The 25,214-nt window shown below is 41.1% G+C and overlaps 1 protein-coding gene across 4 annotated transcripts in view; it reads right to left on the bottom strand.

Moving 5' to 3' along the window:
* LOC132393954 (leucyl-cystinyl aminopeptidase-like) overlaps positions 1-23,735 on the bottom strand; it is a 95,947-nt gene extending 72,212 nt beyond the window's left edge. Inside the window, exons 1-4 of one of the 4 annotated variants that reach the window (XM_059969447.1) lie at positions 23,436-23,726; positions 17,455-17,621; positions 12,692-13,523; positions 9,527-9,665 (exon numbers count right to left, since the gene is read on the bottom strand). In XM_059969447.1, the coding sequence (XP_059825430.1) occupies positions 9,527-9,665; positions 12,692-13,523; positions 17,455-17,602 (1,119 nt within the window). In that variant the 5' untranslated portion in view covers positions 17,603-17,621; positions 23,436-23,726. Of the gene's footprint in view, positions 1-9,526; positions 9,666-12,691; positions 13,524-14,179; positions 17,407-17,454; positions 17,622-23,435 lie in introns of those variants that run through there. The other 3 variants (XM_059969449.1, XM_059969448.1, XM_059969450.1) reach the window with 3 other exon arrangements.
* Positions 23,736-25,214: the final 1,479 nt, after the last annotated feature.

The raw sequence follows: 25,214 nt of genomic DNA, 5'->3' as shown, positions 1-25,214 counted from the left end.
GCAACTAACTGGACCCATTGCAATTTGCCTATCGCCACAATAGGTCAATAGAAGACGCAATCTCAATGGCTCTTCACACGCCCTTAGACCAACAAGACAACACAAACACCTACGTCAGGATGCTGTTCATCAACTATAGCTCAGCATTTAATACAAACATTCCCACAATCCTGATCGAAAAGTTGCAGAACTTAGGCCTCTGTAACTCCCTCTGCAACTGGATCCTCGACCTCCTAACTGGAAGATCACAATTTGTGCGGATTGGTGATAACATATCCTCCTCGCTGACGATCAACACTGGCGCACCTCAGGGGTGCGTGCTTAGCCCATTGCTCTACTCTCTATACCCATGACTGTGTGGCTAGGCATAGGTCAAATACCATCTATAAATTTGCCAATGATACAACCATCATTGGTAGAATCTCAGATGGTGACGAAAGGGTGTACAGGAGTGAGATATGCCAACTAGTAGAATGGTGCTGCAGCAACAACCTGGCACTCAACGTCAGTAAGACGAAAGAGCTGATTGTAGACTTCAGGAAGGATAAGACAAAGGAACACATACCAATCCTCATAGAGGGATCAGAAGTGGAGAGTAAGCAGCTTCAAGTTCTTGGGTGTCAAGATCTCTGAGGATCTAGCCTGGTCCCAACATATCGATGTAGTTTTAAAGAAGGCAAGACAGCAGCTATACTTTATTAGGAGTTTGAAGAGATTTGGCTTGTCAACAAATACACTCAAAAACTTCTACAGTTGTACCTTGGAGAGTATTCTGACAGGCTGCATCACCGTCTGGTATGGAGGGGCTAGAGCACAGGACCGAAAGAAGCTGCAGTAGGTTATAAATCAAGTCAGCTCCATCTTGGGCACTAGCCTACAAAGTACCGAGTACATCTTCAGGGAGCAGTGTCTCAGAAAGGCAGCATCCATTATCAAGGACCTCTAGCACTCAGGGCATGCCCTTTTCTCACTGTTACCATCAGATAAGAGGTACAGAAGCCTGAAGGAACAGCTTCTTCCCCTCTGCCATCCAATTTCTAAATGGACATTGAATCTTTGAACACTACTTCACTTTTTAAAAAAATATACAGCATTTCTGATTTTGCACAATTTTTTAATCTATTCAATATACGTAATTGATTTACTTGTTTATTTATTATTATTTTTTATTTTATTTATTTTTCTTCTGCTAGATTATGTATTGCATTCAATTGCTGCTGCTAAGTTAACAAATTTCAGTCACATGCCGGTGATAACAAACCTAATTCTACTGCACAATACGAACCATCTACAACCACCCTTTGTCTTCTGTGGGCAAGCAGATTCTGGATCTACAAAGTACAGTCTCTTTGGGTCTCATGCCTCCTTACTTTCTGCCTGTCCCTCATCAAATGCCTTACTGAAATCCATAGATACCACATCCACTGCTCTACCTTCAATGTGTTTTGTTACATCCTCAAAGAATTCAATCAGGCTTGTAAGACATGACCTGCCTTGACAGAGCCATGCTGACTATCCCCAATCAGATTATGTCTCTCTAAATGCTCATAAATCCTGCCCCTCAGGATCTTCTCCAACTACTTGCTCACCATTAAAGTAAGACTCACTGGTTTATAATTTCCTGGGTTATCTCTATTCCCTTTCTTGAACAAGGGAATGACATTTGCAACCTTCCAATCCTCTGGTACTTCTCCATCCCTATTGATGATGCAATGATCTTTGTCAGGGGCTCAGCAATCTCCTCACACACCTCCCACAGTAGCCTATGGTATATCTCATCTGGTCCCAGCAACTTAACACCTTTCAAGAGCTCCAGCACATCCTCTTTCTTAATGTCCATATGCTCAAGTGTTTTAGTCTGCAGTATATCATCCCTACAATTGCCATGGTCCTTTTCACTGGAGAATAATGAAGCGAAGTATTCTTTAAGTACCTCTCTGACTCCATGCACGTGTTTCCACTACCACTCCAGATTGGTCCTATTCTCACACGGCTCATCCACTTGCTCTTCACACACTTGTAGAATGCCTTGGGGTTTTCCTTAATCCTGCTTGCCAAGTACTTCTCATGGCCTTTTCTAGCTCTCCCTATTTCATTCTTGAACTCCTTCCTGGCACTCTTGTAATTTTCTAGTGCTCTAACAGAACCTAGTTTCTTGAACTTTTTGTAAGCTTTTCTTAACTACATTTTCTACATCCTTTGTACACCATGGTTCTTTTACCCTACCATCCTTTCCCTGCCTCAATGGAACATTCCTATGCAGAACTCCATTTCTACTGTGCATTTCCCTGAGAACATCTGCTCCCAATTTATGTTCCCAAGTTCCTGCCTAACAGCATCATATTGAGGTCAGCGAAGTTTCAAAGCTACGCAAAGTTGGTGTACCTGATTTATAAATAGAACGTGACCTTGTGTTGAGACAAAAAACAAAGATTGCTCAGGGAATTCCCACGGGGTGTTGTTGTTTTCATTCAAGAACGCTGCTGGATGGTCGAAGCGGGTTGCTTGAAGTGGATTAAAGAGGTGTGGAGTTGATGTTCCAAAGGTTTCAGGAAGAAAAAGTCGCTACTTGTCTGGGACATGTTCAAAGCACACTTGTCAGGTGAGACAAAAGCAGCACTGAAAGCTGAAAATACGGACATTGCAGTCATCCCCGGTGGTTTGATGTCTGTGCTCCAGCCGCCAGATGTGAGTTTAAACAAACCATTCAAAGAATTCATGCATCGACAGTGGAACAAATTTGACTCAAAAACAGCCAATAAGTATGACCTGTCTTCCATGTATTCATTTTTCCAAAGTTGGCACCCTCTGTATAAGCCAACCCCCTAATTTTAGGACCAAAATTTAGGGCCAAATTCTTGGCTTATACACCGGAATTTACAGAAATGACTAAATCAACTACAGCATACACACATCAACTAGATCAAAAATTGTGCAAAAGACAGAAATACTATATACTAGAAAAGTGAGGTAGTGTCCAAGGGTTCAATGTCCATTTAGGAATCAGATAGCAGAGGGGAAGAGTTATACATAAGACAACAGCTATTGAGGGATCAGCATGCCTTGGCTTCAGAGAGATGAGGAACAACAGGTGGAACAGATTTGGAGGAAGATGGAGGACTTAAGTTGTAAGAAGAAATCGCAATCAAGATGGCCAGAGTTAAAGTGCCAAGGGTTTCAAGTGCTGTCGGTGCCATGCATACTACAGCAGAGCAGTTCTCTGGTGAGTTCCTATGTTGACGTGGAACACAGAAAATCCTACATACTCTATGTCAAGGTGGATACATTTGAGGATCAAAAGTCTATGAACCTCAAGGGTTGACTCATTCGCAGCCTGTACCAAGAAGGTTCTCCGAACCTATGCCATATTGAGTAGCACAAGGTGCTTCTGAAAATATTGATTTGCAGTGCACTAACACTGTGTTTCAGAATTAGAAGCCTAGTGATGCAACAACACATTGCATCTCTGCCTAAAAGAGATATTCAAATCTTCAATAGCAATCCTCTGCAGGATCATGCATTTATGAGGGCTTTCAATAATTGTACTGAGAGTAAGACTGAAGATTATGGTGACCATCTCAAACAGTACAATTGAGGTTACCCTAGAGAGCTTGTCAGAAGTTGCCAATGGGCTGGACTAGAGGAAGGATATCTAAAGACCCAAGCTTTACTACATGAATATTTTGGTGATGAGCACTGTGGCCTACATGGAAAAGGCTCTTTCTTCGCCACTTATCAAATCAGAAGATATGAAGGCTCTTCAAGACAACATATTTTTTTCATAAAGGCTATTGCAATGCTATGGAAGACACGCAGGGCATGTATGTGTTGGACATAGCTGCTAATATGAAGATTGTCATAAATAAATTGCCTGATGAGCTTAGAAAAGGATGTAAATTGGCAGTTTACAAATTGTAAAAAAGTCACAACCATAAGGTTAATTTCACTGACATTGTTCAGGTTATTGAAAAAAGAGAAGTGAAAATTGTTACACACCCAGTGTTTGGGAAAGAATATAAAGCTACATTGCTAGAAGTATAAAACTTAATCACAAATTCATACTCAAGCAGCTTTGCCACTACTGTGGTTTAATATGGAAAGTGAAACTGAGCCCAGAGCTGATGAAAATGGTTCCAGTTCAGTTCAAGTCTAAGAAAAGTAATAAGACAGTAGTTACTAATGCCTTACTAGATCAAAGAATCACAGCAGTTTCTCACAGAGAGCATCATAAACAAGCTCAACCTGATAGGAAAAGGACTCCATCTCTTATGCATCACAGGTTAAGAGAACGTTGTGAGCAGCTGCGTTGTTTCAGTATAGGAAGTAGCTGGTTTAGATAGTGAAAGCTGTTCTGAACTGCCTAACATCTACACACGGGAACTCATGCTTGTCCACAAGGGAACATTCATCAGAGAGATGAATCAGGAATAGTCTCACCTAAAGCATGTTTATTTGCCAGAATTTGATTCAGAAATTGAGCTATTGATTGGGATGAATTTGCCCAAAGCTTTTGAGCCATTGCATGTGATTCACAAATCAGAACAGTGCTGGGTTGGACTGTTAATGGACCATTAAAAGGAAACTGACATGGTGGGAGAGACTACATTCGGCCAGAGCTAACAGATAATGGGACTTCAGGTTTGCGCTTGGCTGAGATTTGGCAGCCGCATTTCAAGAAAAATTTTCCTGAATTCAGTCAAGAGGGACAACCTGCTTTGGCAGAAGAGCAAAATCCAGGATAGACTGCTCATCAAAAGAGGACATTTGTGTAAATGTTGTGATTTCATGTGTCCTGTGTCTCAGTAGCATGTAGTTATATTAGTCACATTAGTGGGGGCATGGTATTGCAGAAGGGATATAGAAGGGATAAGTTACTTATTCATGCTTATTTTGTGGCAGTTTGTAGCATGAGATCACAAAGATCACATCTCTGCTGAGATAAAGCTTAATAATGCTTAACTGGAAAAATAATGCTAATTGCTAATAAAGGATTGAAATAGAGAATTCAAATCTTTAGAGCAATCATTGGAGCTGCGGGCATGTCATGCAAGTATAACAACTCCATGGGGGTTTCAAGCTGGCAGAAATTGTACTGTTTTGATTTTGGATCAATTTTGCCACTACAGACATTGTCTACAAAATGTCTGCCAGTTACTTCCGCAAGTGCCCAACAGCAAACGCACAACCTCCACCTTCAAGGTGGACAAGGGTAGCATTTGCATGGGAACACCACCTTTCCAGTGTTCCCCTCTCTAGAAATATCAGAGTGTATGTGATGCCTTTTTTCCCTCTAGAGGCAAATAGAATGGTGTATTTGATTAAGGAAAAGCAGAATGTTGGAACCAATCCAGAACAACGGTAAAGAGCACTTGATGTCGGATATTCATATATTGATTCAAACTCTCAGCAGTCTGAAGAATCTTTCTCTCTGCACCATTAAGAAAAGCATTGTACAATCAATAAGCCAGTTTTGTATGTGTATAACTGGCAATCCTTGTGGTTAACTGCATTTCCTATATGTGAAAATAAGACCAAGATAGCAGTCACATGGTGGTACCACTACCTGAACTCTTATCTTGTCTATGGCAAAATTACAGATGTTCAGAAGGTTGAGAGCTTCAAGTTCCTAGGAGTAAATATCATCTCCTAGCCAAACCACGTGCACCCCACCAAAACCTAATCGTCCTCAGGCGGCCAAAGACATTTGCATTTCCCGATCGTCCTATAACAATTTTTAATCAATTGTTACGTATTCAGGCAACAATAAATATATGAGTTCGGCAAGGGTTTCTTATAACAAACAACACCGAAAACAAACCCCCGAAAAGTAAACAAACACTACCGTAACCGGAAACAGCTGCTGAGCGGCAGCCCAAACAGTCCTTAAAGTGATATTGCAAAAACAGTTCTTAAAAGTGGCATTGCCAAAAACAGACCTTTAAAGTGGTATTGCCAAAAGTTCGATATGCTCACGGTCCATTTTAAAAAGGAGAGACTTCATAGGATGATTTAGGTTCTCTTTCACGTCGCTTGGCTCTGATCCCCGACGTCGAACTTCCTACGAAGAATTTATGAAACAGAACGGCTTAAAGGCACTGACCTTTCCTTCCACACTATCCTCAATCCTTTCTGGTAAACCCAGGGATTAACACGAAGATAGTCAATGAAATCCTTCCAAATAAGGATCAAACAAAGGTTGGCCCAGTTTCACCGTAGAAAGCGATTCTCCTCAATCTTTAACTTCCGAACTTCCAATCTTCACTCTCCACTAATTTCTCGAACAGAATCATAAAGAACCTGCTGGCAATGACCTTTTAAACTTTAGGCATTAAATAAAAACTTCATCCTTCAACTAAACTGCGTCATTACTTAAAACACGCAGTGGCATGAAGTCAACCTGGCAAATCCAGCCACGAACTGCCCCTCCTCACAAGGGTGGGGTCTACCTTTTATAACCTGTAAAAAAAAACCATCACATGATCTCTACTGGCGGGAAAATGACGTCATTCCACCATCACAAGACCATAACCTCAAGACCAGTACAGCTTCAATCCCAGTCACATGACAAGGGCACCACTGTCATGTGTCACGAGTACGTAACACAATGCAGCACAGAAAGCATCCAACCTGCGTGTATCAGAGCTTGGTATGGCAACTACTCTGCATGTGACAGGACAAAACTACAGCAAGTTGCAGACACAGCTGAGCAATTCATGGAAAACAGCCTCCCCTGTAATGACTCTGCCTACAATTCTCACTGCCTTTGTACAGCAGCCAGCATAATCAAAGACCCCCACCCACCCCAAACATTCTTTTTCCTCCCCTCTTCTATCAGCCTGAAGATACAAAAGCCTGAAAGCATGCCCTACCAAGCTGAAGGACAGTTACAAGATTACTGAATGGTTCCCTAGTTAGATAAGATGGACCCTTGACTCAAGAATCATAACATTGCACCTTTGCATCTACTTACACTGCACTTTCTCTGTAGCTGGTACACTTTATTCCTACCTCTTATTGTTTGACCTTATTCTATCTCAATGAACAATGTAACGATTTGATCAGTATGAACAGTATGGAAGATAAGCTTTTCACTATAACTCGGTATGTGTGACTTTCATCTTGACATGAAAATATATTGCTCAGTCAAAATCCTGAAATTCCTTGCACAATACGGTGGTTACCCCTTTACCAGAAGTATATCGTTACCCCCTTAGGAACAACTAGGTATGGTCAGTGAGGGCTGCAAAATAAGAAAGAAAAGAACACACCATTAAAATAAATCAATTGGAGCAAAATGACCTAATGGATCTGTTTGTTTTGGACAGCCAGATGCCAGAAATCCAAACAAACTGTGTCATTGCACCATTTTGGCATCATTCAGGGCAAGTCGTTGACATGAAACAGACTATTCCCCTTGTTCAGAATCAGGTTTAATATCACTGGTATATGTCATCAAATTCATTGACTTTGTGGAAACAGTATAATGTAATACATAATAATAGGAAAAACATGAATTTAAGTATATATATTAGTTAAATTAAATAAGTAGTGCAAAATGAGAAAAATAGTGAGGTACTATTCATGCATTCAGTGCCCATTTAAAAATTGGATGGCAAAGGGGAAAATGTTAATGAATCACTGAGTGTGTGCCTTCAAGCTTCTGTACCTCTTTCCTCATGACAGCAAAGAGAACAAGGCATGATGAGGGTGATGGGGGTCCTTAATGATGGATGCCTCCTTTTTGAGGCATCAGTCCTTGAAGATATTCTAGATTCTACGGAGGCTAGTGACCATGATGGAGCTGACTATATGTACTGTGTGTAGCTTATTTCAGTCTCATGCAGTAGTGTGACCACCTCCTCCCACCCCATACCAGGCAGTTATGTAGCCAAAGAGGTTGCCTGACTGGCCAAGTGCTTCTGGCATTTACTACTTTTGTACTAAAATGAAATCTAGTCTTTGACACACAGTATTTGGGAAGAAAATGTGCATTTCCTATACAACACTTCACAGACACAATGCAAGAGACTATCCACCCAACTCAAGCTGAGGAATTATTTAAACCAAGTAGTGAAATGAAGCAAAAGGGAACACTAAAGGCATCAAAACAATTAACTATGTTAAAGTAGAGAAGGCCATGCTACTTTCATAAGCAGTATTTCATCAGTAACACTTAAAATTAATATTATTTATGTTAATCGTTATGTAAATTTATATTAACTTCATTAATATTCTAGTGTTTCATTCTCTCAAAGCAATGATTCTGTATTGAAGTACAGATTCACATAGTGATGGGCAATCCTGAGTCAAACACAATATTTGAACGCTTTGTACGATATGCACACATTCACCAGAGAATCTCCAACGATGGCTTCTCTTCCAAAATCACTTATGTAGATTCACATTACATTACTTAGTAATAACAGCAATAATGGACTATCTGCTACATTTGCATTGTTAAACACCTTCAAACATTTACCGTGGGTAAAAATAAATTTCCTCCATTTGTACACTGAAAATACTAAAGCTATCTTGGTTGACCCTGCCAACATGCTCATTCTAATGCCATTGCTTCCAAACAATTTTCATCTCAGTTGAATGTTCAGCACCTTAACTTCCTGATAAATTTAAAGTAACCCTTTGATTACTTTTCAATCTTAGATTCTCTGTCAATCTCTTCTTCCTCATTTTAATCTCACTTTACATTCTGTATATTCCTCTTCCTATAGTTGTTCTGAGTACAAATTCATCAGTCATAAATCACAATCCTTAGTTCTTCCTGTTTTCCTCTCAATTGTTTAATTTTCCCTCAAATACCACATATGATATTTAATTGTTATCAAGATACCAGAAGCTCTGTTGCTATACAGAAATCAGTTCATATTTCCAGCCATTTTGAGAAAAAACAATATTGCAAGTACTGGTCTAGTTAACAGACTTCGCTGCAACAAACTAAAATATGCACTCAGTGACCACTTTATTAGGTATACCTACTTGTTAATACAAATATCTAATTAGCCAATCATCTGGCAGCAACTCAATGCAAGAAAGCATGCAGATGTGGTCAAGAGGTTCAGTGGTTGTTCAGACCAAACATCAGAATGGGGAACAAATGGTATCTAAGTGACTTTGACCATGGAGTGATTGTTGGAGCCACTTGGGGCGCTTTTTTATGCACGACAGTCTCTAGAGTTTACAGAGAATGGTGCTAGAAACAAAAAAAAATAATAATCAAACGAGTGGCAGTTCTGTTGGCGAAAATGCCTTGTTAATGAGAGGGGTCAGAAGAGAATGGCCAGACAGGTTGAAGCTGACAGGTAACACTAATTTAAATAACCATGCGTTACAATAGTGGTGTGTAGAAGAGCATCTCTGAAAGCACAATACATTGCACCTTGAAGTAGATGGGCTACAACAACAGAAGGCTACACCAGGTTCCACTCCTGCACATAATAAAGGGGCCAATGAGTGTATACTTTCATTGCAGTATATTAATTAAATGAATGAAACCTTTCTTTATAGGTACCTTCGGCATGCTGGATAAGGAGATATGGTCTGCTTCCCTTATTATTCTGATCACATATGTGGCATTAAATGCTGGTTCATCAAAACACGGAAAGGCACTTCGTGCAAAAAAAGGTTTGAACTGAGTGGCAGCCAATATCCTGTAATGGAGAAATAACATTAAAAACAAAAGCAGATATAGGTTAGCTATTTGTGAATCACGCACCAGGACACCAAAACACCAAAACCCTGTGTTGCAGGTCTCTCCAATCTTTCCATATTTACATTATGTGCATTATTCAAATAATTTTTCTTGCCACAATGGTGAATTTCATATTTTTCTTACATTAAACGTCATTCATGAATTTTTTCCCACTCAACCTATCTATGTCCCATTGTAGTCACCATCATTCTCTTCATAATTTACTTCCATCTTCATGTCATTAGCAAATTTAGCAACTATATATTTGGTGCCTTATCCAAGCATGGGAGCGAGTTTCTAATGCACAGAATTGCAAGAGGTTATGCTAAACTCAGCCAACTCCATCACTGGCATGATCCACTCTGCCATCAAGAGTAGCTTAAAGCAGCTGTCTCATCATCATTATGGTAGTAATGTGAAGAGGGCACATCCCCATCCAGGACATGACTTCATTGTATTCAAGGGAGGTGATATGGGAGCCTGAAGACCCACACTCCCAACATTTTAAGAACAGCATCTTCCCTTCCTCCATCAGATTTCTGAACAGTTCAAGCACCCATGAACACCACCTCATTACTTGGCTTTCGCACCATTTATTTTGCAGCTTACAGTAGTTTTCATTTCTTGCACTGTATGCCAGTGCAAAACAACAAATTTCACGACATACAGCAGGTCAGCAATAGTAAACCCGATTCTGATAAACTGTAGAATGTTGAGGCCCTGGTGTTAATCTATATGGCTAACTACACTTTACCTCCTGGAAAATCACCCACGTATGCCTATTTCCTGTTTTCTGTTGGTTGGCTAATCTAGACATCCCAATGTACAATTACAATACACACAATGAGCTTTTATTTTCCACAATAACTTTTGAGAGAGCATCCTATCAAATGTCTTTTGGAAATCAAATGCTCTTTCTGTTAGAGTTCTTCGAGGAAGTAACAAGCAGGGTTAACAAAGGACAGGCAATGGATGTCATTTATTTGGATTTTCAGAAGGCATTTGATTAAGTGCCATACATGAGACTGCTAAACAAGATAAAATCCGGTGGTTTTACAGGAAAGATACTGACATGGAGGAATAGCAGAGAGGCAGGAGACAGTGAATGAGAATAAAAGGGGCCTTTTCTGGTTAGCTGCTAGTGACTACTGGTTCCTCAGGAGTCAGTATTGGGAATGATACTTTTCCCATTTGTCAATGATATAGAGAATGGAATTGATTGCTTTAAGTCAAAGTTTACAGATAATACACAAATAGGAGGAGGGGTAGATAGTGCTGAGGAAGCAATGCGATTATAGCAGGACTTTGACAAATTGAAAGAATGGGCAAAAAAGTGGCAAATGGAATACAATGTTGGGAATTGTATGATAATGCATTTGAGTAAAATTAACAATAGTGTAGACTATTATCTAAAAATTCAAACATCAGAGGTGCAAAGGGACTTAGGAGCCCTCATGCAAGACTCTCAGAAGGTTAATTCACAGGTTGTGCCTGTGGTAAAGGAGGCAAATACAATGTTGGCATTTATTTCAAGGAGAGTAGAATATAAAAACAAAGGGATAATGCTGAGGCTTTATAAAACACTAGTCAGGCTGCACTTGAAGTATTGACAACAGTTTTGGGCTCCATATCTCAGAACGGATGTGTTGTCATTGGTGAGAATCCAGAGGAGGTTCACAAGGATGATCCCAAGAATGAAGGGGTTAACATATGAGGAGCGTTTGGCAGCTTTGGTCCTGTACTCATGGAAATTCCGAAGAATGTAGGGGGAACTCATTGAAACCTACCAAATGTTGAAAAGACTATATAAGGTGGATATGGAAAGGATGTTTCCTATGGTGAGGACAGCCTCAAAGCTGAAGGACGAACTTTTAGAAGAGATAAGGAAGACTACTTTTTAGCCAAGAGTAGTGTATCTGCAGAATGCTCTGCCACAGGTTGCAGTGGAGGCCATGTCCATGAGTATATCTAAAGTGGAAGTTAATAGTTTCGTGATTGGTCAGGCCATCAAAGGATATGATGGAATGATGGAGCAGACTCAATGGGCTGAATGGCCCAATTCTGCTCCTGTATCTTATGGTCTTATGTTGTTATGTTATGACAACTAGTTAGCACCCACTGAAAGTGCCTGAGGAAGGCTGAAGTAACTGAAGCTGCCTCACTCGAGGAATGAATCAGAAGATGATCTAACAGAAGTCAACAAATTGAACAATACAGTCAATTCAATATGTCAAATTAATGCAGTAACAAGATTTGTCACAAAATGGAGGAAGTGGGATTCTAAAACTAAAAAAAAAATGTGAGAACAAAATGAAAACACCATACTAATTGGTTTATCTCTTGCTTGAAAAAAAATTTGACTAAGGTTCAAGACAACGAGATTGAATGCTGCTACTCCAGAAGGTGCAAACAATATATATGGTACAACATAGCAATCTGATTCCCCAGATGTCAGGAATACCACAAATTTTGCTTGGTTTGTCATCACCATGAAGAATGTTAATATTGAATGGCTTTTTCCAAAATACGAACAGCTTCCTGTGTCCTTCTGTGAAAATCAGTGACATCCATATCAGGTTCAAAAACAATTATTACCCCACAACCATCAGGCTTCTGAACTGGCATGGACAGCTTCAATCACACTATCAACTGACCCTACAACCTACAGACTCACTATTCAGGATTCTTTACAACTCATGTACTCAGTATTATTTTTAGTTGTACAGTTTGTCTTTTTCTTTCCCCAATTTGGTTGTATGTTGGTCTTTATGTTCAGTTTTTCATAAATTCTATTGCATTTCTTTGTTTCCTGCAAATGCTTGCAAGAAAATAAATCTTAAGATAGTACATGGCAACAAATACGTACTTTGATAATAAATTTACTTTGACTTTAATCACAGAGTCTTATACCTTTACAAATCCATTGAAAGACAAATGCAAAATGTAACTCATCAGGAATTGAAAAGCAAACAGAAATTGTCTGACCTTCTTTTGTTTTGATCTTGATAAGTGCCTTTAAAAAACCCAGATAAATTATCGGATAGATTAGCTGAATATTTCAGATACAGTACATATTTTCCTTCTTTTGTCAGCATTGGGTTAACCTTGATTGCAATTTGTTTATGTGGTGGATATTCTAAAACCTGCACATTCTTAGGGTGGCTGGTTCCTTCTGGAGTGATGGTTGCCACAGTGATTTTGAGACCCGAGCTGTGAAGAGTAATGTTGTTGGTATCTTCCATGATTCGAAGGCTTATGTGTACAGAGCCTGTGAAATTCAAGGTGGTGAGATTAGGGTGCAAAGTAAGATCATAGTGCATAGGTACAACAGCTTTAGGCAATCTCATCTTTGGCCAAGGGAAAACCTGTCCATTGGTTGCCAGAGGATATATGAGGGCTGAAGTCATGTTCAATTTGTGGCAGCCTTCTTTTGTGAAGGTACATTTGGGCAGAAAGTAGACCACCATTGATATAGAAAGTATAATCACAATGACAAATGCACCAACAAGGAGAGTCCGACGGATAGGCAGTGAGCACGAGTCACGGTTATACATCCCTGATACATTGTTGCGGAAGTTGGAACTCCTGTTCATGAATGACTTGCCCAGCAGTCTTACAGATGATTCATAATCTTCCTCATCATCATCCAGATCGTGTTCATCCAAACCACGCACCATCAACCTGGAACTGTGCGGTTCATATTCAATTTTGTCATGTTCCAGAGGATGAAGGCGCGAATCCTTGGCCAGGTCCACAGCATCGGGCTCTTCTTCAAACATGGTGTTCTCAATCATGTTTCTGGGCAACTGAGCCCGTTCTGAAAGATAAAACGTTTTCAAACACATTCAGCACGCTTTATACAACCTGACATTGCCCTATTCACCTCTGGCGGGTTTCAGAATCAGAATCAGATTCATTGTGCTGGCCTTGGAAAAGATCCAGAGGAGGTTCATGAGAATGATCCCAGGAATGAAAGGGTTAATGTTTTGAGAAACATTTGATGGTTCTGAGCCTGAACTTGCTGAAGTTTAGAAGACTGAGAGTGGAAATCTCAATGAAATGATTATTGAAAGGCCTAGATAAGAGTGGACATGAGAGGTTGCTTCCTATAGTGGGTAAGACTTGGACCAAAGGGCACAGCCTCAGAATAGATGAGCAGAGATAAGAAATTTATTTTGCCAGAGGGTGCTGAATCTGTGGATATTCTTTGCTAGAGACAGCTGTGGAGGCCAAATCATTGGGTATATTTAAAGTGGAGTTTGATTAGTTCTTGATTAGTAAGGGCATCAAAGGTTATGGGGAGGATGCAAGAGAATGGGGTTTAGTGGAGTAAATAAATCAGCAATATTTTAAAAAATATGATACAATAAGATAAATAAGTAATTAGTGCAAAACAATAGGAAAATAATGAGGTCGTGTTCATGGGCTCATTGTTCATTCAGAAATTTGATGGGCGGGAGGAAGAAGCTGTACCTAAGACATTGAGTGTGTGCCTTCAGGCTCTTGTACGTCCTCCTTGCTGTAGTGATTAGAAGAGGGCAACCCTGTTTCCACCAAACTGTAAAATTATATTGAATACCAAATATATCAAGCAATTAATGCCCTATTTTATAATAACCATTGATAAAACTGAATTCACTATTCTGATATGATGAGTTTTAAGAATCCATGAACAGTGAAGGGCAGTGTGGGGCATGGGTGAACCAATGTTGGGGTTTTTTAAACTGAACTAGGGGAAGAGGGACAGGAAGTTGATATGGAAAACCACCTTCATCTGCACAAAAAATAATGATGGATTCTTTCTGAACTATTTTGACTCAATTCACTTATTTCCCTCCACCAAGTGTGTGCAAGGGCAAATAATTTGTTGAGATTGAAAATTTCTCAATATTTGTGTTTACTCATTGCTTATCTTTTCAAAGCCTACTCAGCCATAATGTTCAAACTGAATGATTCGGATTCTGTTCCAAGGCAGGAAACAACTTTCATACTTCATATCTGCAGTGTGGTGAAGCCTTTGGACCCATTCTCAGAATAATACATCCGAGTACATAAAATACATAGGATTACAAAAAACAATATTGAAATAGTTACCAAAATATTTTACAACTCAGATTTGTGATATAGTAATATCACAACAGATCATGATCACTTTTGATCTAGTGGTAGGTCATAATTAATGTAATTTTGAAGTAGTCATGATATTTTAAGATATGCTGTGATATTTGTAATAACTATAACGTGATCTGAAAATATCAGAATTCTATTGGTGACAAATTCACAAGTTTTGATTGGTTGCACCGCAGCCTGATACAGAGGTACCAATGCACAGAATTGCAAAATGTTGCTAAGGCTTATAGATTCAGTCATGTCCACCAGCCTCCTCCACCATCAAGGTCATCTTCAAGAGGCGATGTCTCAAGTTACAGGAATCTATCATTAATGACCCTCAGAATTTAGTACATGCCCCCTTCTCATTCAGGAGTGAGACAGGCCAGCTGCTTGATGAGCATTTCAACAACAACCTCATACTCAACACCAGCAAGACCAAAAAAAATGACTGGACTTCAGGAAGGGGAAGTTGAGAGAACACACTCCTGTCTTCATTTTGGGGGGGGGGGGGGGTCAGAGTGGAAAGGTGATCATCTTTAAATTCCTGGATGTCAACATCTCAGAGAATCTACCCTGGGCACAACCACATTGATACAATCATGAAGAAAACACAGTACATTAGAATCTTCAGAAGATTTGGTATGTCACCAGAGTCACTTGCAAATATCTACAGATATGTACTGTGGAGAGCATTGCCACTGGACGCATCACATTCTAGTAAGGAGGCCCCAATGTACAGGATTGCAAGAGTTGCTGAGGCACATTCATCTTCAAGAGGCAATGCCTCAAGTTAGTGGTATTCAGCATCAATGACCCTCAAATTTGGAACATGCCCTCTTTTTGTTACCACCATCAGGGAGGTGGTACAGGAGTCTGAAGACCCACACCCAATGACTTGGGCATTGCATCTTCCCTTCTACCATCATATGGTGATCCGTGAACCCATGAATCCTACCCAATTATCCTTTTGCACTATTTCATAAGTTAAGGTAATTTTTTTATCTTTACACTGTACTGCTGCCACAAAACAAACTTCAAATCATGCAAGACATTGATGACAAGCCTATTTGTACTTCATTTGCACTCTACTGCAGCTGACATGTCACCAAGCACACACCAGATGTTATCCCTTTAGAAAGAAGGGAAAAACACAGAAAAGAACAATAACCACACTTGGTTGGACTTTTAGAGTTCTGGGCTGATGTAAATTACTGATTTCTTAGTTGGGGTTACAAATGCATAATTCAGACAATTCTGCAATGAAATAGTACAAGTTATAATCACTATTTTTGCATATGGGTGCCTGAACTAAATCACAACATGCCCATCAGGGTAGTTTTCTAAATGGCGTACACTGGGACAGCCTAGCCGAAACACAGCTCAAGCTTAGCATGAATTTGCATGTTTAAGTGTGGATAACAAAACATAGAATACAACTAAATACTTTATTATTAACACCTTTCTGGTAAAAATTTAAGGTAAATGATCAGCACAAACAATGGAGAGGTGAGCGAAGGCACACCTGGGTCAAAGGCCAAAGCGAGCAGGTGCAAGGCAAGGTCGAGGGCATTCGAGGCAAGCAGAGTCAAGGTGAATTCAAGGCCCATTCATATAAACTGTGAGCGAGACTTGATTGATCGAAGTGCAAGGATGATTTGGAAAGGTTGGGTTAGGGCTGAAACACGGCAACAGGGTCCAGGCCCAGAGCGTATTGATGGAACAGGGACTGGGTTCTACAGCGAGCAATGACCCAATATTTGGACAATTTAAATACCAGGCCAGATAGATTGAAAAGGCAGGGTGTTGGTATCAAAGGTGGGGATCAGGCTAGTTCTGCTCTTTGCTCGGTGACATTTACTTGGCCCTGTGTTGAACTGAGGCTGAGGCCTGCTCCAGCTACTTCGGACTTCATTCCGAATGGTATTTCCTTACTTTTTAGTCTTTTTACCCTCTCGGGACATTGGCTGTTTGACAGTCTTTTTTTCAAAATGGGTTTCTTTGTTTTGTGGTTGCCTGTAATGAGGCGAATCTCATAATGTGCGCATACTCTGAGAATGAATGTACTTTGAACAAATGTTTCTATAAGCTCTAAAGTTACAAAAAGAAATTATAAGGCCACGAGACCATAAAAGAATATAGGAGCAGAATTCGGCCATTCAGCCCATTGAGTCTGCTCTGTCATATGATCGAGGTTAATTAATTTTTCCTCTTAATCCTGTCTAAAAATCCTCAAACCAATGATGCTACTCAACATGGAGTTCCTCCAGCAGATCGGATTCTCCTTTATCCAGCATTCAGAAATCTGATGCCGAAAAGGAAGAAACTGTTCTCAAGTCATTAAATGCGTGCCGCCTCTCCAATGGTAGTTACAAGAGGATGGCATGCCCTCGATGGCAAGGTCCTTAACAGCAGATGCAGCTTTTTTGAGGCACCACCTCTTGAAGATGTCCTCAAAGTGGGGAGTGTTGTGTATGTGATGGAGTCTGCTGAATGTACAGCCCTCTGCAGCCTCTTGCAATCCCTTGCTTTGGAGCCTCCAATGCAGGCTGTGATGCAGCCAGTCAGAATACTCTCCACCATACATCTATAGAAATATGTGATGCATCTTTGGTGACATTCCAAATTTCTTCAGATACCAATGAAGCAGAGCCCCTGGTGTGCCTTCTTCATGATTGCATCCTCTGAGATAGCGACACCCAGGTCTGTGAAGCCACTCGTGCTTTCCACTGCTGGTCCCAAATGAAGACAAGGATGCAATCTCCTCACTTCCTCTTCAGTCAACATTCAATTCCTGGTAGTTGATCTTTCAAGGTAGAAATAATACATTATAGTTTATTGCAAGTTTCTATTTTTCTCTAAAGTAAGAACTAGTATTAAACATTTCAGTTACATATATTTTCAGCATTTTTACTGAATGTAGAGATGATATTTGTTAGAAGGTTGAGGGTGACAGTGCAAGTCAGAAGGAACACTAAGTAGAACAGAAGGTGTAAGACAGGTGACGTATGGCAGATTTGAGAGCAAACAAGCTCAATGAGAGAACAGTGGAAAATAGAAATGGGAGCAACCCGTGTTGTTCTTTGTGTCTGCTCCGCCATCATTAAGATCACAGGTAAACTTCTACCTGAAAGTCATGTTCCTACACTAATCTGGCTTTCCTCGCTTGGTTCTTTTTATGACTAAAAATCTATTGTCTGTCTTTAATTTGCTTAGCAGCTCAGCCTCTCCACTTCAATTAGCAATTCCAAAGATTCCTTCCCTCCTGGTGCAGAAATGACTTCTCATCACCATCTTGAATAGATGATTTCTTCTTTTGAGACAGTATCTCTTGGGTCTAGACACCATAGCCAGGGAGAGTATCAACTGTCAATTTCCTTCAGAAGTTTAATGTAAAAGACGCTCATTCACGTCAATACCAGTATACTTCCATCTCCATAATATCTCACATCCTGAGAAACACACATTTGATTTGCCTTGGATGTGAGACAATATTGTACCACAATATTCTATAAATGGAGACACGTCAGTTTGCAAATGCCGGAATCTAGAGCAACAAGCTATCTGCTGGAGGAACTCCTTAAGCAACACAAATGATGGAGGAACTCAGCAAGTCAGGTAACATCTGAAGACAAATAAAGTCAACATTTCAAGCTGAGACCCTTGATCTTGCTGCTTGGTTCTGCTGCTCCTCTCTTGGCCCTGACCACCTCCAGGACAAGGCCTTTCTTACTGCTGCTGCATCCTCTAGTTCGAAAGTCTTTCATTCTTGCTCCCTTATTAGCTTCCAGTTCTGTGTTCGCTATAGTCCTGTTCATCTTCCTCCACTAGCTGCTCCAGCCTTCGTACTTACCAATGTCTCCCTCCTCTTTGTTCCATCTGCCTCCCAATTGTTTTTCTGACATTGCCTGCTTCCATCTGTCATTCACACAATATGCTGGAGGAACTCAGCAGGTCAGTAAGCATCTTCAGAAATTAATAAACAGTTGACCCATTCCCTTCTTCGGGTTTCAGCCCTAAATGTTGACTGTTTATTCATATCCACAGATGCTGCCTGACCTGCTGAGTTCCTCCATCTTTTTCTTTGTCTGTTGCTTTGGATTTCCAACATCTGCAGACTTCGTGTCTATCAATCATTCGTCTGCCAATGTCTCTCAACTCAACCCCAGCTCTCCTCCCCTTGCAGTACAACCTGCCCGCCATTTCTCATCGATCCTTAGTCCACCAGCCACCTTGGACACCTGTTTCACCACTCCCTTTCTCCTATTTATATTGGCCATTACCCATCTCCACTCTCAGTCGCAGAGCTTTTGGCTTAGAATTTCCTTTCCTCCCATAGATGCCACTCAACCCACTGAATTCCTCGAGCAGACTGTTTGCTCATTACTTATTTTACACTATTTATTTTGTAACATAATTTTTTTTAATGGCTGACACTATACTATTGCCACAAAATAACAAATATCGTGACATGCCAGTGACAATAAACCGGATTCTGATCTTCTTTGCTGATCAAGATCACTGCTGGACTTCATTTCTGTTCCCAGGAATTTGAGTGAACTATTAGTGGAGAGATGTGGGTGTATGGAATCCATGCTGGGAGCAGTGGTGGAACCAGATACAATCAGGGCATTCAAGAAATTCTTAGATGAGCACACAGATGATAGGAAAATGGAGAGCTACATTAGATTGATCCTAGAGCGTTAAAAGGTCAGCACAACACTGTAGACCAAAGAGACTGTACTGTGCTGTAGTGTCCTATGTTCTATTCCCAATTGGCCATAGAAGTAGCAGCACCTGCAAGAAACAAGACTACTACTAATTGTAGAAGTGGGAACACAGTAAAACAACTTCATGAAGCACCATTTCAAATTAACATAATACAATTTTAATATTTTTGTATGTATGTGCATAGATGTTTGTAGAGTAGAATAGTTCCATTGTGAAAATCCTTATTTGTTTGAAGCCTTAGACACCAAGTCAGGCTGATTGAGTCATAGAGCGCTACAGCACAGAAACAGGTCCTTTGCCTCACCCACTCCATGTTGGACTATTATTCTGCTTAGTCCCATTGACCCGCACCTGAACTTCAGATCCATTTCCTCTCAGGTCCATGTACTTATTCAAACTTCTCTTTAGTGTTGAAATCAAGCCCGCATCCACCATTTCCTCTGGCAGATCATTCCACACTTGCACTGAGTGCGCAAGTTGCCCCTCAGGTTCCCCCTTAAATCTGTCAAGTGGTTGCTGTGACGCATCTAGTGTGGTACTGCAGTAGGTCGTGCATGTTGCTCTCACTTTCAGCTTCCACCACTAGCTTGCAATCTTGTGAAAAGGAAAGCTGAAGGCGCCTGTCAGTCCCTGCCAGTACATAACTTCTCCAATAGCAAGCCTCATGTGGTGCCTATTTTATCATGTGCCTCTGAGTACCCCAAAACCACATCCTTAACAATCAACTTCTAACATCTTCCCAACCACTGAGGTCAGGCTAGCTGGCTTCTAACTTCCTTTTTTCTGCTCTCTCTCGATGAGTGGAGTGACTTTTGCAATATTCCAGTCTTCCAGAATCTCGTGATTCTTGAAAAATCATTAATGCCTCCACAATCTCTTCCAGAACTATTCCAGAGTCTCGCGACTCTTGAAAAATCATTAATGCCTCCACAATCCTTTTAGCCACCTCGTTCACAACTCTGGGGTGTACACTGCCTGGTCCAGTTGATTTATCTACCCTTCAGTTTCCCCAAGAACTTTCTCCCTAGTCATGGTAACTTCACATACCTCCGACCACTGACTCTCTGGAACTTCCAGCATACTGTTAGAGTCTTCCACAGTGAAGACTGATGCAAAATACTTAATCAATTAGTCCACTATTACTACCTCTCCAGCCTCATTTTCCAATAGTCTGATATCCACTCTCACTTCTCTTTTACACTTTATGTATCTGAAGAAACTTTTGGTATCTTCTTTAATATTATTGGCAGGCTTACTTTCATATTCCATCTTTTCCTTTTTAATGACTTTTAGCTAGCTGCCTTTGCAGCAACACACACAAAATGCTGGAGCAACTCAGCAGGCCAGGCAGCATCTATAGAAAAGTAAGTGTGCGTGTGCGTCTTAGACATTATAGAAAATCACCCTCTTGGGATCCAGCACCAATATGATTTTCCCAATCAACCTGCATATTGAAATCCCCCATGACTATCGTAACATTGTCCTTTTGGCATGCATTTTCTATCTCCCGTTGTAATTTGTAGACCACATCCTTACTACTGTTTGGGGGTCTGTATATAGCTGCCATTAGAGACTTTTCGCCCTGTAGTTCCTTAGCACTACCCATGATTCAACAGCTTTCGACTCTATGTCACCGTTTTCTAATGATCTGATTTCAATTTTTACCAACAGAGCCATATCACCCACTCTGCCTACCTGTCTCTTTCCATACAGTGTGTATCCTTTGACATTAAGCTCCAAGCTATAACCTTCTTCTAGCCAAGATTCAGTGATGCCCACAGTATCATACATGCCAATCTGTAAATATGCTACAAGTTCGCCTTCCTTATTCCTTGTACTGTGTCCATTCTTTGGAAGGATCAGCAAGAGGGTTAACAAAATAAATACCCAATTTGCATTTTTCCATTTGAACTTTGTAATCCAATGTCCTAAGCTTTGACCTGCTGACAGCAGTCAGTCTTTCACAATCAAGATGCAGCACAGAGTACAGATGGCCCTATTATCAGCCTCTCCTTGCAAGGAGTCTCATGACACACAGTCTCTGCTTGTAAACCAACTACCTTATTCTCTGCACTATCATTCCAATTCCCATCCTCCTGTCAAATTAGTTTAAAATTTCTAACAACTCCTGAACAACTCCCCCTGGTAGGACTACCACCCTCAACAGTATCTAAAGTGGTATACATATTATTAAGGGGAACTGCCACAAGTGTACTCTGAACTGGCTATACATTTTCCTTCATTCTCCTGGTAGTCACCCAGTTACCCATCTACTGCAACCTACAGGTGATCACCTTCCAGTGGCCTCCACCCATCACCTTCTCATTCTCCCGTATGAGCCCAAGGTCATCAAGTTGCAGCTCCAGTTGCTTAATACATTCTCTCAGGTGTGACAGCTTGCATTTCTTATTCGCCCGTTCTACTGAATCCTACTCGGTGATTAGTCACAGTCCAACTCCGAGAAACTGTCACAAAGCTCTGCCTTTAAATCTTGATTGCAGACTTGACTAAAAAGGTAGCTCTGTTGTTCTCACACCCTCTTGGTGAATTCAAGAATGGTACAAATGTTCTGAAGTTATACTAACAGGGTCATGACAGAGCTGCAGCTCGGGGCACCTGGTTCAAACTGAAGTTTATTGATTACACCATCATATCCTCACTGCTGACCAAGAAGCTTCAAAGCTTGGGCCTCTGTACCTCCCTCTGAAACTGGATCTTTGACTTCCTCATCAGGAGACCACACTTCAGTGCAGACCAGAAATAAAATCTCCTTACTGACGATCAACATGGGCACACCTCAAGGACGTGTGCTTTATACTCATGGTGTTGACATCACTGTTGTTGGTGCAACCTTAGATGTCAATGAGACGACATACAAGATTGAGACAGATCTGATGATTAAGTGGTGTCACAACAACAACCTCATACTCACTGTCAACAAGACCAAGGAATTAACTGTAGGCTTCAGGAAGGGGAAGTTGGGAGAACTCACACCAGTTCTCATTGAGGGGTCAGCAGTGGAAAGGGTGAGCAGCTTCAAGTTTGAGGATATCAACATTTGGTTTGTCACCAAAGCCTCTTGCATTAGAGCATCACAGTCCGGTACGGAGGCTCCAATACACGAGAGGCTGCAGAGGGTTGTAGACTCAATCATTTCCATCACAGGCACAACTCTCCCCATTATCAAGGACACCTTCAAGAAGGTGGCATTAGAGACCCTCACCATCTAGGATATGCCCTCTTCACATTACTACTTCAGGAAGGAGGTACAGAGCCTGAAGACCTACACTCAAAATTCTAAGAACATCTTCTTCCCCCTGCCATCCAATTTCCGAAAGTTCGATGAACACTACTTGGTACTCCTCTTTTGCACTATTAATTTATTTTTGGTCATTTTTATGCCTTGCATTGTACTGCTGCCACAAAACCGCCAACGTTCCTCCTAATTGTTTTCTTACAGCTGCGCGGACCAACCACTGCACTTAGCAGGAAATGTTTACACATCCTGAAAACAGCATGGTACTTTAATACAGGGTAATAGAAAAGCAAATTCCAGCTGTGTAACAACAAGCGCTATGTGTGCGGTGACACCTCAGTTACTGCATGGCCGCATTACTTAAAGAGAACGGTGTTCATGACACATGTCATCGATAATGAACGATTACAATTTGTTTTAATTTTCACAACCTTAACATTAACTCCCCTCCACTGCTCCCAGGGCCCCCTTTCACGCCAGCCTCCCCTCACCACAATGCCCCACCCTCCTCCACCCCTACCCCACTCTTGCCCCTTGACAGCTCTAACCTCACTCTAACACGGTCCGTCGCCCAACAGTTGTAACCAACTTTGTAGCATTTTAACCCACTGCGTATCCCGGGACGACACTCACCACTCTGCCAGTGCGGCTCCATCGGCCGTGGCCTTCGCTCGGGGACTCGGCTCGGACCGAACTCTCAGCTGAGCGGCTCGGCGCCTCGGGATAGCCGCTCCGGGTGAGGGACGGGCGGCAGTGAGCGGCACACACGCTCCGCAAAGTCACACAATTTCAACACGCCTGGGGAAATGTGCAAATATTCCCAGGTGGTTAAAAAAAAACAAACAACCTCCTTCCAAACTGCGCCACTTCACGCAAGTCTATCGACCACCATCTTCTTCACTTATCTGTTTCTCTTTACTCCTCTGTGCTCGGAGGAAGCCGGGGCCAGAAGACCCGACGGGTCGATCGACGAGCTGTGTGTTCTTGACCAGCCTGTCTGCCACTCAGTCCGGGAGTGAACCATTTAAGGTCATTTCTGTTTCTTGGGAATGCCCCGAGAAAACAAGAGGCGTTCAGTAGGTTACTTATTTTCATCTATCTCTGCACCTCTGCTGTTAATGAAAAAAAACATCGGAACATGTATTCCCGGTTGGCAGTCAACATCAGCAAAGTTTTTATGTAGTCTTCTGCAACCGATATTTATTGGACACAGGACAGGATGTGATGGGTTATGAGGGGAGTCGGGGCTGCAAGAATTCAGCCTTGTGCTGTACAGTATGTAACTGTTGGTGCGGTGTCTTATACCTTAGCTCCGAAGGAATGCTGTTTCATTTGGCTGTATTCATGGATGGTTGAAAGATTATTGAACTTGAACTTAAACAATGAGAGGTTGCGCGATAGCTTAGTTAGATGTAAATCTACCAACAGCTCTCAATGTTGAGACTGACCCTCCTCTCATTTTAAAGTGACGATGCTTGTGCTACCCGTGGACCTCACCCTCAATATGACTCAGAAATACAAAAAAATATTTAGCAGCTAATTCTAACAGGATGTTGAGGGGGATGAGTTCAAAGGAGATGTGAGAGGCAAGTATTTTTTACACTATGGTGGGTGCTTGGAATAAGCTGGTAGAGGCAGAAATGTTATGGATTTTTAAGTGACATTTAGATTGGCACGTGAATATGAGGGTAATGGAAGGATATGGACATTATGTTGGCAGAAGTAATTAGTTGGCTATTAATAGTTTAGTTGGCTATTTGATTACTAATTAAATTGGTTTAATTTAATTGTGGGCTGTATTCTATTCTGTATTCTATAACCTAAATACCTAGTTCTGTATGATTAACCACACTTTTGTGTTTGTGCATTGAGCTAAAGCTGGTTCATATATAAATTTTCCATGGAGTGTCGGTGCTACTGGTGAGACCAACATTTAATGTCAGTTGCTGTTACCCTTAAGCAAGTGTTGGTAAAGTGCCTTTTGAGCTACTGCAGTCACGAACTGAAGTACTCCCACACTGTAATTTAGGTAATGATTTCCACAACAGTGAAACCAGTAACAGTGAGGAATTGCCGATATATTTTCACATCAGGTTGCAGTGTGACTTTAAGGATAAACTGCAACAGGTGGTGTTTCCTTGTGCTTAATGTCTTTGTCTATTTACAAAATAGATTTCAGAGGATTATGCACAAAATACTTCGGTGGGTTGTCACAATATATTGTTAACTGGTGGTTGTTGGAAATAAATAAAACAAAAGACTCTGCAGATACTGGAAATCCGGAGAAACCCACAGAAAATGCTGGAGGAACACAGCAGGTCAGACAGCATCCATGGAAAAGGAATACAGTTTTGAGAAGAGACCTTTCATCAGGGTGGGGAAGAAAGGTGGAAGAAGCCAGAATTAGGAGGT

This window comes from Hypanus sabinus, chromosome 5 (assembly GCF_030144855.1).
Source record: "Hypanus sabinus isolate sHypSab1 chromosome 5, sHypSab1.hap1, whole genome shotgun sequence".
Classification (NCBI taxonomy): domain Eukaryota; kingdom Metazoa; phylum Chordata; class Chondrichthyes; order Myliobatiformes; family Dasyatidae; genus Hypanus; species Hypanus sabinus.
The sequence above is the reverse complement of the archived record's forward strand: the minus strand, read 5'-3'. Positions and strand labels throughout refer to the sequence as shown.